General features: G+C 44.7%; 1 protein-coding gene across 7 annotated transcripts in view; it reads right to left on the minus strand.

The window, feature by feature from the left end:
- Window positions 1-474: 474 nt before the first annotated feature.
- Window positions 475-20,644, minus strand: part of LOC118555789 (cyclic AMP-dependent transcription factor ATF-7) — a 97,205-nt gene continuing 77,035 nt past the window's right edge. For all 7 annotated transcript variants that reach the window (XM_036124167.2, XM_036124163.2, XM_036124165.2 and 4 more), the window contains 8 exons: window positions 18,898-19,035; window positions 15,824-15,981; window positions 14,677-14,776; window positions 14,037-14,150; window positions 13,271-13,423; window positions 10,790-10,987; window positions 9,474-9,582; window positions 475-5,831 (listed from right to left, as the gene is read on the minus strand). In XM_036124167.2, the coding sequence (XP_035980060.1) occupies window positions 5,614-5,831; window positions 9,474-9,582; window positions 10,790-10,987; window positions 13,271-13,423; window positions 14,037-14,150; window positions 14,677-14,776; window positions 15,824-15,981; window positions 18,898-19,035 (1,188 nt within the window). In that variant the 3' untranslated portion in view covers window positions 475-5,613. The remainder of the gene's footprint in view (window positions 5,832-9,473; window positions 9,583-10,789; window positions 10,988-13,270; window positions 13,424-14,036; window positions 14,151-14,676; window positions 14,777-15,823; window positions 15,982-18,897; window positions 19,036-20,644) is intronic.

Here is a 20,644-nt window from a genome sequence, read left to right on the forward strand (position 1 = left end):
CATAGAAAGCTTCACATTCTCTCTGTTGTCTATGTGTGCACTCCCCCAGTCATGCCAGAAACTTCCTGAGAGTAGGGCTTGTTTTTGTTTTTATTGTTGGGAAGAAGGAGGGGACAAAACACTGAAAGAGAAGAGGCCGCTTGCCTTCAGACACCCTACCATCCCCTATCCACATAAAGCGCAAGAGTTCTGCAGTGAGGCTCCCAGGATGCCGAGGGCCCTTGTCCCCAGGGCAGTGCACAAATCTGAGCCCTGGTCTCTGTGCCTTCTTTCATGTTCTGTAATTTATATAAACCACCTACCTTCTTTAGGCTGTGTCTTCCCTGCATAAAAAGGAGGGATAAAAATCCCTGCTCCTTCTGTCCTCAGAAATGGGAGAGCAAGGAAGAGCACAGACATGAAAGCCCAATGAGTTCCCAGAAAGAGCGGCCACTGGGACTTGTAGATGAGAGTACTGAAGCATTAGACATAACAGTGGTTCTCTTGATAGTTTAATGTTATATTTGCAGCATAAATAAGGCACAATATATGTCAGGGCGAGGGGGAGCGGGAGAAGGCATGGCTGGGGGGATAACTGCTGGGTGGTAAGGGGGGTGGGAGAGGGGAGGAGGAGGGAGAAGAGAGTGAAGCCTCTGCCTCAGCCCGTCCCAGGAGACTGTGAGAGCCTGCTCACAGGGATCATGCTGAGTTGGGTGGCAGGGAAGGGGACAAGACAGTTTTGTAACAAAACGGCCTGTAGCACTACACCCTCCCACACGTCAAAGCCCACCACTGGGGATGGGGGAGACCAGACCCAGAGTCGGGTTCCTTGATGAGATGGAGAGGCGCTGCTACATGTCAGAGATATACAGATGAACAGAGATATAACCATAGGTACACACGGCTTTCTGTCAACAGATACTATGTAAGGAGGCAGCAGCCTCAACTGCTGGGGCTGGAGGCTCATCTACCTGCCGGAAAGGGGTGTGTAGGTGTGTGTGTGTGTGTGTGTGTGTGTGTGTGTGTGTGTACAGGACAGCTAGCGCTCCAGCCCGTCCTTCCTGTAACAAAGAATGTGGAGTGACCAGTCTGCAAGGGAATATGGGACAATTCCTGTCCAGACCAAGGCAGGACAGGTTTTAGGAGGAAGTAGAAGGAAGACAAACCTAGATTTTGAGATGAATGACGTGGTTGTTGTTTTAATGGGGGTGGAGAGAGGGACTGGAGGAAATGGAAAAATGTGTTAGTGCTCAGGCAGAGGATGGTACTTAAAATATCCCTGACACCCTACAAGGATGTCCCAGCTTGCCCCTAAGGAAATGGTTCTCACACTTTAGTGTGCATTAGAATCACGTGGGGTGCTTGTTAGAGCCCAGCCCGAGTTTCTGATTCAATAGGTCTGTGGTGGGGCCAAATGTGATGTCTAACAAGCTCCCAGATGCTGGTGCTGCTGGTGCTACACTGGTCCTGGACCACATCCTGAGAACCACCACCCTAAGGGAAAGCCAATGAAACTAGTGCTCCTAGCCATTTCTTACAGCTGAAACAGCACTCACCAGTAGCTAATGGTGGTGAGACAGCTCTGTGCTACCAGCTCCCCATTAAAAAAATAAAATAAACCCTAGCAGCTAAATACAAACCTGCACCTACAGAGGACATAGCCGCCTTAACCTGCCCTACTCTCCCCAGCCTCTTCTCAATCTGGGGTAGCATTTTACCCCAAAGAGCGATGAACGACCTGGTAACAGGGGGTGGGAATGGTGGCCAGCAGCTGATGCTCATTCCTGCTGGGTCACCACTCAGGGGTGGGTGGGTGGGTGGGGATTTATGTCTGTGTACATGCATGTGTGCAAACACAAACAGAGAGAAATCAGTTCTATACTATGAGAGGGATGGTTAGGGTTGTGGGAGGCTGAAGTAGGAAGGGGGATCCTCTACTCTGCCTTAGGATCCTCGCCTGTCCTGTTCCTCCCTCCGCCCCTGTCAAACAAAAGTCTAAAGAAAGCAGAAAGAGCATATCAACAAAGGCATATGTGATATAACTAGGAGGACTGGATTCTAAACGGACTGGTTATGAAATTAAAGAAAAAAAAAGAATACATTTCCTTCCTGTGTATACAATGTACAATATTAATGAAAAATAATGATTTGGGGATGGGAAGGAAGTCATGAAAGAAAGAGGGAGCTTTCGGGGGGAAGGGCGGTCTCAGGGCTAGCACCTTTAAAGGAGCCTCTCAGTGTGGAGCACGGGAGCCTCAGAAACCACAGGAGGAATATTTTGGTGTCTGCTTGGTGGTTCAGGCTATAGACAGGGCATGGTTATAGTTAAGTACCCCGTCAACCAGGATGGGTGGTGCCGGAGGGCAGTGAATCAGGATAGGAGCCAAGAACAACAGAACAGGCACAGGGAAGGCGGCAAGGTGAAAGAGGTTCAGTGAGGCCATCTCCTTGTTTACCACTACCAAGAGTATATGGTCTAGTGCTCAGGGCCAAGGAGAGGAGTGGAGGCTGAAGGAAGCCAGATTTGGGGCATACAACCAACAGGGAAAGAGTAAGGGAGGGCCTATTTTTCTAGCTTTCTTTAGCAGTGAGGGAAGCTTTCCCAGACTTTTCAATTCCGAGCAAGCTTTCTTTGAAAGGACTAGGACAAAGTCTGCAAGACCGCAAACCTGGTCTGGTACCTTTCTCTATGGCCTTGGTTATCTACCAGCTGTCTCTCTCAGATGAGGCGGGAGGCCGGAGTCTTGTGTTCACTCAGAAGAGTCCCAAGGCATCCATACTCCCAGCTCCTTTCAGAAAGTATCTTCCCTTAGGCCCCTAGAAAGGCCATGGTCAGTAAGAGGGGCTAAGTGACACCCTCCATGATGTTTGGTTCTGGTCCAGATGAGTTTGGAAAGCAGAGGGGAAGGGGAGTGGCCACAGGGCTGGCAGCAGTAACAAGGTACGTGACATTCCCCTTAACTATGACAGAGTCTCAGGATAAGCAATAGTCACGGACCAACTAAAGAGTGATCTAGGAGGTTCTGTCCTGCCCCTTCCTACTGCTTTACTACTTAGGTTCTGGCAATGCCCCTCATTTAGGTCCCCAATAACTTCCTACCAATGAAAATGAAGTAAGGACTCAAGAGAATGAGACGTGGGGACTAAGAAACTAAATAAGACCCTCTAAATAAATTAGCTATCCTACCCAGGGACAGACAGACAGACAGGACTCAAACTTCCTCCAAGGCCAAGCAGTAAGGCAGGGCATGTGTGCAGTGACAAAAGGATTCTTATCTTGAAAAACACTTGACTAAAGGGGGAAGAAAAATAGTCAAGGGTCTTACGAAGGCTCCTTAGGAGCCATAAACTCAGTCAAGCTTTAGGGCAAGGCTGCTGGTGGGAAATCAAGAAAGTAAAAAATGAAACACAACTAAAGCAGAAGTCCCAGGGCACAGCCGTCTAAAGGAAAAGTCCTGAGTACAAGTTATGGCTGTGAACTGTTAAAGGCAAATGAAGTCCCTGGAGGTGGTAAGTGGCATCCTGACCATCTGCCATGCCATTTGCTAGACTGAGTCACCTCAGGGGCTATTCCTGTTGGGTCCCGGGTGGTAGAGGATGAGAAAATCATGTTTTCTCTCCTTTCTCTTCACCAGGTGTGTCTTGCTCAGCACCGGCTCTGAAAAGCAGGAGGGGAAATTAAAACAGACGCAATAGAACATGTCCTCTGCCTGGCTCACCAGTGTATCATCTGCGAAGATGGGAATCTTGCAGCTTAGAATGTTCCCTCATTCCCCCATGACAGCCAATTCTGGAAGACAAACTAAGAAAGGAAGCTGGCAGTTATTCTGTATGTAAATTTAAGATGGAGGTAGGAGAGAGGGAGAAAAGGACATTCTTGGCTTGGGCAGATGGCAGAAGGTGGCTCTGGGACAACTGGAAGGGATTCATACTGACAGGCTATTAAAGCTGACCTATCTAACCACAGGCCTCTGGCTTTGGATTGCTTCCTATGGCCCTGGTAGAAACTGCATAGTTCAGAGCCAAAGGAAGATGAGAAGTCTTAATGGGGAAGAAAGAGGGACAAGAGGGATGAATTTCTCCCCCTGTAACCTAACTCCTCACAGTAAGAATGGCTGAGAGCAATAGTCACCAATTTCCCAGGCAGGCCAGACCTTCACCAAACAGGGGTCTTCTGCTGAGATCAGTACTGCACCTCCTCTTTCCTGCCTCTTCCCATCCTACCTTATCCTCAAGAAAACCCACTCAGGACCCTGGCTCTGATGCCTCAGAGTCCTGGGGCCAGGCCTCTGGGGACACACTGCATCTAGGGGGGCAGAAAGCAGAGGAGAGCTGAAGAAATACTACAGGAGCAGAGAGACCTAGCGGCTAGCCTAGGAGCCTGGTGAACGAGAGAAGGGAGATCCAGGGTGAGGGACACTTGCGAACAGAAGACCCTAGCCTGGAAAAGAAGATAGCTGGGTGAGGCTGGGAGATGGGAGAAGAGCAAGGAAGTGCAAGAGTGCCCTACACAACAGCTCCAGAGGGCTGCACCTGGAGAGAGAGGCAGTGACCCAGGCAGGGGAACAAAGAGGGAGAGGCAGGTGCGGACAGACGACCAAAAGGAGTTATGTATGCTTTGGCCAGTAAACTCTTTTAAGACATAAAGAATCAATCCAGTAACTTGAAAGAACGAGCGTCAAACTCTCCTGTTCCTGCCTGCCCTAATGATCACTGCAGGAGGGTGGACTGCGGAGGAGGCGGGTCAGCCAGTCACATCCGGGGCACTTTCCCTTTTCACCAACGAGCAAGAGCTAATAAGGCCACAAGATGATCTTGCCAAGGCTTAGTGGTAGGTGGAAAGGGCCCCACCAGTAGACTGAGAAAACTCAAGACACAAAACGAGAGACCCAAATAGCTCTGGAAATAGCTGTAAAAGGACTAAAATTCTTGGGGTTTTGTTTCTTTCTTTTTGCTTTGTTTTTTTGTTTGTTTTTGGGTTTTTTTGGTGGCAGGTAGGGAGAAGGACTAAAGTTTATGGAAGAGCTGGAAAATACTGCTAATTCATACATCAAGGGTAATTTTACATTCGCCATAAGTGAATGTTTGAACTAGACTTCAGGAAGGGGGTAAAGGGATAAAATAAGCAATTAATGGGAGACAAAGTCCTGAGCCCACTGGGTGGCTGGGGCGGGCCAGCGGGTGCCCTGCCATCAATACTAGCCTCCCTCTACCTAGCAGGAAGTGGCGTGCTGCTAAGGAACAGGAAGGTAACAGCCATGGCTTAGTGGGAAGAGAGGGAACTGAGAAACCCAAAATCTAGCAGTGCAAGGGTTAGTGTTAAAAGAGACAGGTACACATGCACGGGCAGGGGTGATTGTTCGGACCATCTGGAAAGGCCTTTGGCTGTGGGTACATCAGAAACTGCCCCCGTAGGGGATGATCTATGTGGCTCTGGGGCTGGGAGGCTCCTAGTACAGGTGTTAATGTACATGACCATGTGGCTGAAAAGCCCCACATCTGTCCGTTACTCACAACACACAATTTCCCCCCCATATTGCCATGTCCAAGGCAGACGGGAGGCGATAAGATGACATCTCTCTTGGCTCTCGGGCGGGCGAGCTCTGACTGGGGACCTCTCCACCAGGGGAGGCATCATCTGCCCGCAGACTGGGACTGTGGGGTCATGATCACATGCGACTGTATCGGCATGCTCAGTTCTGTCCTTTGGCTGGCCATCTGAGTGAGGACCGAGGTAGCTACAGCTTCAGCCGCCGAGCGAACACTGAGGCCATTGCTAGGGGCTGTTGCTGAGCTGTGCTGAATCACAGGGGCTGGAGAACCCGTCGGCTCTGAGCTTTCCTTGGGGCTTTCTGCCAGGAAGGAAGACAGAGAGCAGACAGCAAGTGATTAGAAAAGAGAATGGGGAAACAAGCAAGATCACCTTGTGCCATTAATTCTAAAGGAGCCCAAAAGGAAAAGGAAGCCCCCATCATTTTGGGGGGAATACTTCCCAGAATCTTAGCTTCTAAGCCACGAAGGGGCTAGGAAACAGGAAGTTGTGAGAAGGGACGCAAGAACTAGGCCCAAATTAATCTATCTATCTCAGTAAAGTAACCCCCCAGCATGTTAATTACACCGTCTGGTTTCTGCGTCTTTGTGTAGTTCATTACCCCTACCGGAACACTTTTCCTTTCAGTCATGTCTTAAAAGGTGATTTATTTAAAATAGATTTTTTTTTTTTAAGCTATCCTCTCTGATTAATTCCCACAAGAATTTAATCATTCTGTTATTTTTTATGTTCTTTTAGCATGCACTTGCACCCCAGGGAAGCCTGGTAAATATCAAGCTCACTCAGATGAGGTTATGAATGACCAGTCCTTGGCCAAGGTTCAGTTAATACAACAAACTACAAAGAGGCCTGTTGGATCCTCCTGACTATCAATTAGCTAGGCATTAATGATTGAAAACATTTATTATGGGCTACGCCACTTCACCTAAAGTGATGATAACACTTTACTGATAAACACAAATATCTGAGCTGCATACAAAGGTAACTCCATGTGGCTCTGCAGTCAAGTTTTATGAAACATCAGGCGCCTGGGTGGCTCAGTTGGTTAAGCGACTGCCTTCGGCTCAGGTCATGATCCTGGAGTCCTGGGATCGAGTCCCGCATCGGGCTCCCTGCTCAGCGGGGAGTCTGCTTCTCCCTCTCCCGCTCCCCCCTCTTGTGCTCTTTCTCTCTCTCTCTCTCAAATAAATAAATAAAATCTTAAAAAAAAAAAAAAAGTTTTATGAAACATCACACAGCCTCCACGGCTGCTTAAACAGAGATGTGTGGAATAAATAAGGGCCAACAACCAGTGGTTGTATTTTTCATTCTCTCCTGATGAATGTCTGAGTCTCCTTTCAGGATTCAAATATAACCTCTTCTGTGAAACCTTCTTTGTTACGCTCATGAAATTAACTATCTCATCGCTGGTGCTTTCAGAGCACACATTCATCTATTCATCATTTTACTGAGCATCTTCCATGTGCCAGCACTGCGGTATATAATGAATAAAACAGGAGCCCTGTCCTCAGGAAGCTCCCACTCCAGGGGCTCTTTGACTGGGCTATCTGTGCATACCTTATTCACAGGCTGACATGTTTATCTCCTCATAACTCTGAGTCTCTCAGAGGTACAGTGTGTCATTGGCCTGAGTCAAATACCTACCACAGTGTCTACACCACACAGCAGGAACCAAATACATCTTTGCTGTAACAAATAAGTAGCTTAATGGATTGCCTGCCCCTCAAAAGTTCTTGAAGGGATTGAGCAGAAAACTTACTGTATATCAATATCATACTGATGACTACTCAATCCTTGCCTTCCTTTCCCCGTCAAAAGGATTTGAAATGTTGATCACTAAACTCCTGGAAACACTTTCTTATCCTGGTTTCCAGAATGCCACACTCACTACTCAGCTTATTTTCCTCCTGCCTTCTTGGCGGCTCATTCCGCCTCATTTGTGGGTTTCTTCTCCTTTCTCTGACCTCTAAATGTTGGAGTACCCCAGAGCTCGGTCCTGCGACTACCTTTCTTCTTTCTGTCTGTGCTCTTTCAATAACGAAACCATTTCATCTGGTTTTGTGGCTTTAAAAACTAACTACATGCTGCTGACTCCCAAAGTTGTATCTTCAGCCTTTTCTCTGAACTGCAGGACCATATAACCAGCCTCCACTTGATACCTCCGCCTGCAAGCTTCTTAAGTTCAGCTTGTCCAAATCTGAGCTGCAGACACACCTCCTAATCCATTTGCTTCTACACTTTCCTCTACTTCAACTAATGGCAACTCCACTCTTGCAGTTGCTCAGGCCAAAAACTTTGGGGCAGCTTTTGATTCTTTTCTCATATATACCACCCCATCTGGCCCGTCATCAGACCCTGTCACTCTAACTTCAAAATATACCCTGAATTCAACCCCTCCTCACCATTTTCACTACCACCATCCTGGCTCAAGGCTCCACCACCTCCTGCTCACATAATTGCCACAGACTCCTAAACGGACTGCTTGCTTCTGTTGTGCACTCCTGCACTCTCTAACAGAGTGATTCTGTTCAAAAGTAGGTCAGACCAGTCATGTCACTCTTCCTCTAAAAACCCTCTAATGGCCCCCCATGTAGAGTAAAAGCCGAGGTCCTTACTAGGACTGATGAGGGCCTATATAAAAATGTTCCTGTTAGCTCCCCTACCTCATCTCCAACTACTCTCCATCCCCGGTTCTCTCCAATCCAGCCTTGATGTTCCCAGAATGTGCCAGGTGCATCCCACTTTGGGTCTTTGCATTTGCTGTTCTTCCCGTTGGCAGTACTTTTCCTCCCATATAAATGCATAGCCAGCTCCGTCACTTCCTTAAAGTCTTTATTCAAAAGCCACCTCATCTAAAATTTCAACCCCGCTGCCAACATTTCATATTCCTCTTTCCTGTTTTATTTTTTCTTCCAAGCATTTACTCTTATCTAATAGACCATATATTGTACCTATTTATCTTGCTTATTGTCTGTCTCACCTACTAAAATATAAGCCCCTCAAGGGCAGGGATTTTAATCTAATCTATCTGGCTTCCTATTATATCCTCAGCATATAAAACAGTGCTTGGCAAAGAAGAGGCTCAATCACTATCTGCTTAATGAATGAATGTATCCTGAAGTACATATTAAAATTAAAATTTAAATAGAGATGTTTAAAATGAGTGATGTGGTTACTCTTTTTCTATGCGAACACATCTCTGAAATGATAAAAACAGTTAGTGGAAAAATAACTTAATATATCAAAATCTGATAGCCAAAATTTCTAGGAATTTATTAAATTTGTAAAGGAAAATGTTTTATTAGCTTTCACTGTCCATAAGCAAATTATTCACAGTAATTTTAATTTCAGGACTGTGCTTGTCCCGAGCACGACTCTATGACCATCCCTTTCTAGCACTATTTTATGTGTGCACATAGGTTACAAACTAAAACCACCATGGGTCCATCATTAGAAAGATAAAATACACCCCCATAGCACAATGCTTAACAAACGCCAATGTATCATCTATTGTTTATATTCTCTTGAGGCCAAGATAGCGTCTTTGGAATAAGAAAGACCTAGATGGGAATCTTGGCTCTGCTACTTCACCAACTGTGTAACTTCAGGTACATGACTATTCTGAGTGGTTTTCTTGTATATAAATGGAGGCAATATCTACTTCATGAGAGAATTGGGCAGATGGTAGAGGGCCTAACACAAAGTAGGCACCTGATAAATATTGCTACCCTTTATCTCCCATGACAGATAATTAGGATAACTCTATATGGTTCTGAAAACAAAATTATTTTGCAGGACTGGCTGTTCCAGAAAGGCTGCTCATTCATCAGCGTGGATCCCTCCAGAACATTCAGAATGGGATTATAAAATTATAAATAGTTGAGACACTCGGTACATGCAGTTTACTGACTGACTACCCTTGCTTAGGTTGTGAGCCACTCACCTAAATAGCCTTGGGTCTTTTTCTGTAGTGCAGTAACCGGGCAGTCTTTATGAGCTAACAGTAGCTGTTTCAACTGAGCCACCTCATTGCGTAGCAATGTGACTTCGTTCTGAAGAGGGAGGGAAGAAAAGAGTATCAAGAAAATGCACCCTCCACCCCTGCGCCCCCAGTGGCTGTCCCCACGATGAGGACAGAATGCTGCCTGGATTTTCTCCCCTGAATCTGGGAGACTCCTCATCCCGCAAGGCTTCATACAGCTCAGGGCCAGTACAGTCATGAATTCACTGACAGGAGCTGCTTACAGTGAAAAGGAGGGATTTATAACAGAAACATTACTCCTATTTAGGATAAACATAATCATACCAAAATTAATAATGCATATGTCCTCCGACTAAGAAAGCCTACTTCCAGGAATCTATTTAACAAAACTACCTACTCAAGTGCATACAATGTTAACTATAGCACTGCTGTTCTGGCAAAAAATTAGAAACACTGTAAATACCCATACCTTATAATATAACCACACTACAGAATATACTACCATAGAGCTATTAAAAAAAATGAAGTAGATTCTCTAGACAGATGGCCAGATCTCCAGGAGGAGATACTATCAACCTAGTTATGTTAAAACACACAGTCCCTCCCTGACTACCCCACAAAAAGTATAAATGAAAAAAATATTTAGAAATACATATATGTCTGGTAGGTACACACCAAACTCATCCACAGGAAAGAATAAGACTGGGAAAGGCATATTGAAGAACTTTGGTTTTGTTCTATACACTTGTGTGTGCATGTAGGTATACATATGTTATATACATAAATATATTCATATATACCTTTGAAGTGAAATCTTATAATAAGTTATCAAAAGAAGGGAAAATAATATTCAAGAAAATATCTGGATTATAATTTTTCTATTTGTGCTTGTGTGGTTTTTTCTTTCTTTCATTAAGCTGCATTATCCGGGGCAAATACATTTCCCTTTGGGTGCTCTACGACCCCAGTCGGATTCGACTGATGACCTAAAAGAGTACCCTGGGACAATTAATCTAATTTCCTCCATCCAAATGGGTCTGTGGATGATTCAGACTCTAGCAACAGGTTTGGGAGTAGATGGTGAGTCTTTTCCAACCCCTGGGGAAGAGATTTCAATTTTGACAGTTAAGAGTTTCTTTCTGCATTCTTCCTGGCACATCTTCTGGAACAGTCCTAATTTAGAGTTATCATCTTCTTTTATACTGTTTCACTTTTTTCTGATTCAATCTCACTTTCCAGATTCATCAATCCCAATAACCACCCAGGGACCCACTCACACTCAGCTGAATGTTCTGAGAAGTGAGTTCCTCTGCCTTCTTCTCGAGGGAGGACACCCAGAGCTTCCGCTTTTGACGGCAGCGGGAGGCTGCAGCCCGGTTGCGCTCCAGAAAACGCTGCCGCCGTTCATCAGGATCTTCATCCACTGTGCGTCGCCGTCGCCCTCCTGTGCTGGGAGTGGGCTGGGCTGGTGAGACCTGGGGCCCAGAAAGAGGAGTTACTTGAAGGGAACATCAACCCTTTGCAAATTAAACCTGATGTCAGGTAGGTTAGTAAGCTCTGGTAAAGATCTGGTAAAGGGATGTACCAGTCTCTGCAACCAGAGCATGTCTCATCACCATGCCCCTGAGTTTCTCTTTTCTCTGCCTCCCCATTTCCTTCCGGTCTTCTCAGCCCCAAACTTAGATAAACCACAGCTCAGGTGGAAACTGATTATTTCTGAGACAGACAGACAAGATGAAGCTAGCGTCACTTTTTGTTTCTTAACAACAGGGAATCTTCCTGTAGGAGGGGAAACCGTAATGGGGGCTGGGTGTCGGGGGAATTTTTAGGGAGACAGGAATAAAGATATTTGAGAATCACTGATTTGGACAAGCAATATATACAAACAATTGAATGCTACAACAAGTTTCAGAAAAGGAGGAAAGACTTTACTACTGGTGAGATACTGGCTATCATGGAGAGATACGGATTAGTACATTCTTATTTATAGTCAGTTATTAATCATCCTCAGCAATCACCCTCCGCACCTTGTTTGTCCTGTTTGTTTTTATGCAAAAAAACATTTTTAATCCCTTTACACACTGGTGATATAGGACAGCCTTTTGTCTTTAAACTTTAGGCTGACGTCCTCTGTCACTACAGTACTTCTGGATCATCTTCCCTTTCTATTAGCTGGTATGTGTTCAGAGAAGATAGACCAACTTTGTAAGAGCAGGCAAAATTAAAATGTAGAAAGGTCAGCCATCTGTATAAAAGAAACTATATAAATGTAAAACAATGCCAAAAACAAATTCTTCCTGGATCTGTTGCTCTTAGAAAATATCTGTATTAGTAGTTCCCAAGAGCCAGAGCTCACATCAGTTGCATGAGACTAAGCATGAGCTTATAAAAAACAGAATCTTATACTCCACTTCAGGCCCTACTAATTCATGTTCTCCGTTAATATAGATAATCAAGAGGTAATTTTATTTATTCACACTAATATTATCTCTCCCAAAAGAAAAAATGGAGAAGAAATTTAAAACTCAATTTAACGAGCTGGAGGCCTTGGGTCATTGCTTCTCACTGTACTATGGAAGTTTATACTAATTCTCTTGAGACTTCAATTTCCTCTTTGTCCTGAGCTTGGTGGAGCACATGGGAAGACCGGCACTTTAGGGGGATGAGGAAAAGAAACGGTAGGTTCTGATTCTCTCACAGTAACTCAGCAGCTCATGCAGGGAAGAGAGCTGAAAGAACACCAAGGGAAAGAGGGGAAGAATGAGAAAGAAAGGGATCAGCGGTGACTAAAAAGGAAGTCACGTCGTTTTCTTGAGAGGGCAGCAGCACAACTCAGGCAACTGCTTTGCCATTTCCAGGGACGGGCATCGGAAGGGGTTCTAGGAGGGAGGGCCAGCTCAGCTTCCAACAAGAAAACTCAAATGAAGGCTTTAGTTGTTGGCCAAGCTTTAAGGCGGCATATGGCCATTAAATGTTAGGACATGTGGTGGTAACTGACGAAGCAGGTGGTGACATCAGAAAAAGGGGCTGGACAAAGATGTAATTCTAGAAACCCATCTCAGGTTGTTGTCACCTGTCCAGTGCAGATACTACAAAAACTAAGGCCTATTCAGTTTTCAAAGAAACTTATTAAAACTGAGGCTTCCTTGGGAAAAGAACGGGGCATACAAAAGGGACTATTCTAGCTTTAGTAAGACTTTCATTTCTCTGTGATAGAAAGGGATTAAATTGATAAGGAAAAGGTGTTCTATTATGTCTGTTTACTCAGCCATCTTAGTACTGTGACACCCCATTTTACTCATATATTGTTATTACCTAATTTTGGCTACAAAACCTAATCAGGTAAGTTTTTTTGGTTCTTGTTTTTGTCTTTGTTTTGGTTTGTTTATTTTCTGTAAGACTTAACGCATGGGAAAGAGACTAGCGGAGCCTCCTTTGGTGCACAAAGTGGTTTGAGTCAGGTTCTGTCACATTTTAGAGGGTTTTGCAGATACGTCATTCACATATAGAAAAAACCAAAAACCAAAAATTGAGAACTCTTCCGTGCCAGCTCTGCATTCTCCAGCGTGTCTGATGTAAATATAACAGAAGAGTAGATAAAGACTGGTGCATTCTGCTACCGTCAAACTGTTAACAAGAACCAAAGCACAAGAAGATGCCAAGAAGACTGAAACCTGCTCTTTCTGCTCCTCGAAAACCAGACGTAACATAAAGTAACGGTGACAGAGCAGGCTCCCCCGTCCAAGGGCCCAACTGACCTGTGGCTGGGCAGGGGATGGGGCATCAGGGTGTTGGATGAGGAGCTGGCTCTGCTCAGGACGGGCCGTCACCATGGTGCTGGCAGTACCCACCACCATTCCACATCCACCATTGATTGAGGAGACTTGGTGGGTTAGGGTGGCTTTTAGTCTCTGTAGGGAACAATAATAAAAAATTGCTTGTCAAGGATAAGATTCTATCAAGGGTGAGAAGAGAGGGCTTAGATTTTAATACTGACCTTAGAGATCACTAAAATTTCCACACCAATTTGCCCTTAACAGAGGAATTAAAAGAAAATGACAGGGAGAATGTGCACCTGGATCCCTAACATGCCTACTCTGTTCCTTGGCTATCATCCTGGGCACAGTTGGAGGGTGGGGGTTGTTGAAGTAATAGAGTCCAGATGAAAGCTCTCTCCTGGAACCTGGCCAGGTGCTGGTTACGCAGCTATTCACCTCTTGGCCAGCTCTCCTGCCCACTCATCCACCCTCCATCTGTCACCCTGGAACTGAAACAGCAAGCATTCCACTCCAAACAATCTGTGCTGCCTCTTTTCACTGCCATGGTCTATGTACCAGGCTCTAAAGGTAGAAGAGAGGAGAGAGGAGTCATGAATCAGGGTCTTTTCTTCTCCAGACCCCACCGCAGGGTATCTTTAGCTTTGCAAGCCCCAGAAGGTTTCTTTGCCTGGCTCACTTGAAAAACCTAGGCTGATAACACTTCTTTCGAAAGGGCCAACACTGCCCCAAGCTGGGATGTACTCACCATCTTGGCTTCTGATGGCATAGGGTGGCCAGAGGGAGAAATGGAACCACTGCTGTTAACTGGTGGGCCAGGGATACCAGGAATGTTGGGCACCATAGACACAGGTCTGGCCAGCTGGATCAAGAGGAGGAGGAAAAACCAGAAGGGAACATAATACTAGTGGTGGGGCAACAGCTCCAAAATGAAGTGCTTTGGAGACTGGCGTGTCAGGGCCTGTTCTGTGCAGCCTGTCCGGAGGGCACAGAGGGACAGCCTGGGAAACACCTTTCCCCACGGAGCACCACAGGATAGGGAATCGAATCCTTTAGTGCTGTGACAATTTCCATGGGAACGGCTGGGGCTGTATCTTGAGGAAAGTGGTGGGCAATGTGGGAGGCGCTAAGCGCCAAGTGATATCAACCAATCAGCAGGCTGGCAAGATCAATTCCTAGACCAGGAGCCAATTGTCCAGATGAGTCTTTGTCTAGTGTTCCGCAGTGCTGGATTGGCAGAGGTTAACAGAGAGTTTCGGCAGGCTGCCACGCTCAACTAATACAGACCAGGGCCCCCGTTTCCCTGGGGCGCATGTGTGTTTACGAGCACTCAGGTGGAAGGGAGGGATTAGTGTGTGGGCAGGGCTGGCTGCGCCGACAGAGCTCACCGATATAACAGAAGGCATCTGTACCGGAGGCCCTGGCAGCACAGGCATAGTCTGTCCATTAGCAAGATGCATGACGAGAGGGAGGGAGCCAGTGGGAGACCTGAGGAGACACGAAGTGAAATGCTCATCATACAGACCCTTTTGTCTATGGATCTTCCTCCTATAATTACAGCAGATTGCCCCGGCTTCTCTAGTTAGGGAAGCTACAGGGCAACACTATAAAATCTTGACACTCTCATGAACGTGGAAGAACCAGGGAATGCCTCTTACCTTACCTTACAGATGGACAGATGGCCAGAAATGGTAAGATCTTTACACCTTGCAAATTAAGCAAACACCACTGAATTCAAACGGGTGGGAAGCTAATCCTATTAAGATTTCAGAACAACTAAACAAACATCCCTACCACTGGCATGTATAAATTCTGTCTTGCCTTAGCTGGAACTTGGACCAAAGTTGTCATTTTGCAAAGCTGAATTATGTCGTATGATAGCCAAATATGAGTAAGTTTCTCTTGTTCCTTTGCATGTACTGCTCTACCTTGTCCCCAAAAGATGTCACTTTGTATTTTTCCTTGTGGGTCCAGAGAACAATAAGCTTTAAGAGGCTGAATCCTGACAACAACCTCTAAACCCATGGGTACCTGGGGACAGGAGCTCAAGTCACCTCATTAGGAAGTCTGTATGGACCACGCCAGGACTGAAGACAGACAGACAAACAAAATTAGGGGTAGCAAAGACCAAGAACCCCAGACTGAGGGGGAACACCAGACTCAAAAAGATGACAATGGGTTTCAGCCCATCATTCAGTAATGCCCTCCAAACCTTGTACAGATCGAGGCCAAGAACTAAACGTACTTCCCTGTGTGGCTTCCACCATTATGATGAACTTCCTAAAGTTTTAAAGATTCTTCTTTTAGATCAAAGAAGTATTAAACCTCCAAATTCAGGAATTATTATCCCCAAATAAATACTTGCTTGTTTACTAATAAGGTAAAGGAGATGTCTGCTTATGGGGGGATATTTTATTTTGAGAGACAATCTCACTGACTCGTTTTCTTTGAGTATTCAAAAACAGTCGCTGTTTTTTTTTTTTTTACCAAGTACAAAAACGTTCAGGCTCCACTGTTTCTCCCTGCTTTACTTACCCCAGCTGCCTGTTAGATGGTGGAGCCTGTGTGATGACAGAAGTTGGGGAGGGAAGGGTCGGGTGAAGTGGATCATAGCCCAAGTGGAGAGGTAGGGAGCCAGGGCGCACGATGGTAGGTGTGGGGGTAGAGATCACGACAGGCTTTGGGGCCACCTCCTGAGGAGAAGAGACCAACAGAACACAAAATGCTATAAGGGGCTGCTTATAGGAAAATATGTAGCTGGTTAAATGTAGTACACATTTACTGGAAAGAGCACTACAGTGACTCATGTAAATCATGCCCTAACTCTATCATGATCATGGACCCATACTTCACTCGCCCATTCAATAGGAATGCTGAGTTAAGGCTTTTTGGCTATCTCCCTTTCAGGGATGATTGCTATATGAATGAGATGAGAGTTGGAAAATCACTTGAAATCTTTATAGAAGCACTGTAGTGCCATATAACTTCCAAGGACTGTCATAATTTTTCACTCTTTATTCCAAATCTGATGCCTGAGTGTTCTCTGATCTCTAATGAAAAAAGGCAGGGTGTAAGACTGGTGAGAAGGCAACCTAGTATGTCCTACAGACATATACCCCCACTCCCACCTTTTTATTTTAGGTAAGCTCTATGCCCAATGTGCGGCTTGAACTCACGACCCTGGGATCAAGAGTCACACGCTTTACTGACTGAGCCAGCCAGGCACCCCCAGATGGATCCCTTTAAAAAAGGCTATGGAAGAAAAGGCTATGGAAGTTTAAGGGTCATGTTGTAATAAAACAAACTGCTTCTCACTGTTAACTTGTTTGGGACCTCAGTTGCTAGTGGCCACACTGGCCCTCACACATCTCTAGACAACCTTTAGGACCTGGTTGCTAATGAAAAGGGGAGGGAGGAGGGACAATTGTAATGCTTATGGAAGAGGTAGTTTGGAGAAGTTATCAAACCAAATTTGGAGGGAGGTAAAATGAGGTACATTAAAATTAAATTAAATTAAATAAAATTAAAATGAGGAACATTAAAATTAATAGCCCCTGGTAGAGCAGTAGAGATTGGAAAGAGGCATGAGGGGGCTTCTGAGGTTCTGATAATATCTGGGTGCTGGTTACACAGGCTGTAAACTTCATGAAAATTCAGTGAGCTATATACTCACAATTCATGCACTTTTCTGTATGTATGCTGTATTTCAATAAATTTATGAAAAATACTACCTCATAAAAAGTTTCCTTTAAAAAAATAATACTCAGGGGCGCCTGGGTGGCTCAGTCGTTAAGCGTCTGCCTTCGGCTCAGGTCATGATCCCAGGGTCCTGGGATCGAGCCCCATATTGGGCTCCCTGCTCCGTGGGAAACCTGCTTCTCCCTCTCCCACTCCCCCTGCTTGTGTCCCTTCTCTCGCTGTCTCTCTCTCTGTCAAATAAATAAATAAAATCTTTAAAAATAAATAAATAAATAAATAATAAAATAAAATAATACTCAGAATTCTAGTAGATTTTCTCTTTGAGTCACTAGAAGCCTTCCTTCTAAAAGATTTTTTTCCGGGGCGCCTGGGTGGCTCAGTCATTAGGCATCTGCCTTCAGCTCAGGTCATGATCCCAGTTTCCTGGGATCAAGCCCCACATCGGGCTCCCTGCTGCGCAGGAAGCCTGCTTCTTCCTCTCCTACTCCCCCTGCTTGTGTTCCCCCTCACTGTGTCTCTGTCAAATAAATAAATAAAATCCTGGAAAAAAAAAAAAGATTTTTTTCCAAAATCATTTAATGTCCAATTTATGAATTACGTAATTTTTCTTTCCCACTTAATAACTGAAGTACAGAGGCACCTGCGTGGTGCAGTTGGTTGGGTGGCCGACTCTTGGTTTCAGCTCAGGTCATGATCTCAGGGTCGTGAGACTGAGCCCCATGTTGGGCTCCACGGGATTCTCTCTCTCTCCCTCTGCCCCTCCCCACTCCTCTCTCTCCTTGTCTTAAAAAAAAAAAAACAACCCCCCCCACCAAAAAAAACCAAAATAACTGAAGTCAACATACATAAAGTACATTAATCTAAAGGATATAAATAAATGACTATATATGTAACAACAAGACGGAGCCCATTTCCAGCACCCCAGAAGGTGTCCCTTCCCAATCCATACCTTCCCTCATGAAAGTTAAACATTTACTTTGAGTTCTATCATCATCAAATAGTTTTGCCTCTTCTTGAACCTAATGTAAATGGAGTCATGTGTGTACTTCTGTGTCTGAATTTTGTTGTTGTTCAATATAACTTTTGTGGGATTCACCACATTGCTGTGCATGTCATTAGTTCATTCTTTTTTAATGCCATGTGGTATTCCATTTTATTTCATTTATTTATTTTTAGAGAGAGGGGGGTGGGGGAAGCAAAGGGCAAAGGGAGATGGAGAGAGAGAATCTTAAGCAGGCTCAATGACCAGCATGAAGCCCGACGTGGGGCTTGAACTCATGACCCTGAGATCATGACGAGCCGAAACCAAGAGTCAGGTGCTTAACTGAGCCACCCAGGTACCCTTACTATTCCATTTTAGAAATATACCACAATTTATTTATTTATTCATTCTCTTATTGATGGACATTTGGACTACTTCAGTTCTTTGACCATTATGAATACAACTGTTATGAGCATTCTTATATACTTTTATATAGTCGACATATACACTAATTTCACTTCCATATAGACTCAGAAGTGGAACTGCTGGGTCAGAGAATAGGTGTAATTTATACAAATCTTCTAAACAATGAACATTATTTAAGTATAATCAATCCTGTATCACACATTATTTATACAACTAATGAATCAAAACTTAATCTACCTACCAACTAACATTTGGGATAATTTTTTCTTTTTAAGATTTTATTTATTTTAGAGAGAGAGTAAGTGTGCACTCAAGTGGGCAGGGGGAGGAACAGAGGGGGAAGGAGAGAGAATCTGAAGCAGACTCTCCACTGAGTGCAGAGCTGGACACGGGAGTTGATCCCACACCCTGAGATCATGACCTAAGCCGAAACCAAGAGTTGGACGCTCAACCAACTGAGCCACCCAGGCACCCCTGGGATAATTCTTGGTAGAGAATTTACCTTTTCCTTGAGTGGCGGGGAGCAGGGACTAGAAGCAGGGCTATCAGGTGGGGATGAGTCTACCTCCACTGGCTCTTCTTCTTTGATTTTGATGTCTGGTGTGGAAGGCAAAGACATGTCAAGGGGCCCAGCAGCAGCCTGTTGAAAGAGAGAAATAAGCAAAGTTCAACCCCATGATTCCCTACAGGCTGAATCAAAATCTTTGAAGGTTCTTTTCTTTTTTTTTTTTAAGTAGGCTCCACACCTAATGTAGGGCTTGAACTCACAACCCTGAGATCAAGAGTCACATGTTCTACTGACTGAGCCAGCCAAGAGCCCCAAGAAAATATACTTCTAAGTTCAGCCCTTGGTCAAAGAACTGAACTGTAAGTCAAAGAAATATGAAACATAGGTTTTATGTACAACTCTGGCCAGATCATTTTAACTTCTCAGAACTTCTGTTTTTCTAACTGTAAAATAGAAATAATTCCTGCTTCACCATGGGTGAACACTTATAAAGATTCTGAAAGGAAAAAAAAATACTTATAAATGTTTATAAAGACCCTGAAAGGAAAAAAAAAAGACGTCATTTAAATCCATGCAAATATCATAATTACATAATTTTTCATGAAAGTAAAATGATTCCTGAATCCAGTGCTTGCCTATTTCCAACCAGCTCTGCTGGCCACTGGAGAACTGTGAGCACTTTTTCTGCCAACCAGAAGGACTAGATTACCCAAGTATCAAAAGCAAACAAAGGCAAATTAGCTATTGAAGTACTACAAACAAGATAGGAAAGATCTTTTCCAGGGAACTTCCCATGCTCGATGGTGATTTCATCCCAACATCTGATGTTAGAGGCTAGAAGTCAGGAAGCTAGGGTTTGGGGGTAATAAGGAAAGGAAAGGCTGGCTATTTGATCAGTTAAAGAAATTAGAACTTGATCCTAGAAGTAGGACTGGAGAAAACCAGAAAGGAACGAGAGTACTTTTCTGGCAGTGGTGAATCACTTCACAGAACCATGGAGCTGTAAATGGCTTTGCAGGGATCCATAAACCATCTGAGAGGGCGGCCCAGACACTGTACCACGCCAGGAGGGCTGCCACTGCAGTCCGGTTTCATGACAAAATAGATCCTTTGTTCTATTCTTCCCATATCTTAAGCTTCTTGGTCAAAGAGGAGCTTGTTTCTAACTCTTCCCTTGCTACCTTAATCCTAGAAATCTTGGTAGTTGAGCACACTGAAGATAATCTGGCATCTACCACATTAGAGAAAGTGGTAATGGTTCTTTCTCTCCAATCTGATGGGGGTGAGCAATAGCAAAGATGCTTTCATTTCTGCCCTCATTTTTTTCTACATTGTGAAGATGTTGGGCCCAATTCAGCTAATTCTGGGATCCCTGAAGTCAGAGGGTGGTGGGAAGGAGAGGCCTCTAAGTAAATAGAACCAAGGGTTTAAAATCCCTTTGAGGCATCTCCTAGAAAAGCTGTGGTTCAGTGAAATTTTAGACTCAGTCAACATTCCTGGATACAATCTTCTACTGAGTCTGTTCTTCTCATCAAGGGGAGGTAAAGACCCCCCCCTGCATAGACAGGAAGAAATACTGAGATGCCAACGGATAAAAGCCTGACCAACTATGAATGGCCTCCCAGAAGTGTCAACTGAGTTAAAGTGGCAGTACAAAAGACTTCACACTTTTAAAGGGAAGTTAATTTTCTTGAATTTGCCTATAATGAGTTTGATTTTAAATCGCTCACATCCTGGTGGA

Source organism: Halichoerus grypus, chromosome 6 (genome assembly GCF_964656455.1).
Source record: "Halichoerus grypus chromosome 6, mHalGry1.hap1.1, whole genome shotgun sequence".
In the NCBI taxonomy this organism is placed as follows: Eukaryota; Metazoa; Chordata; class Mammalia; order Carnivora; family Phocidae; genus Halichoerus; species Halichoerus grypus.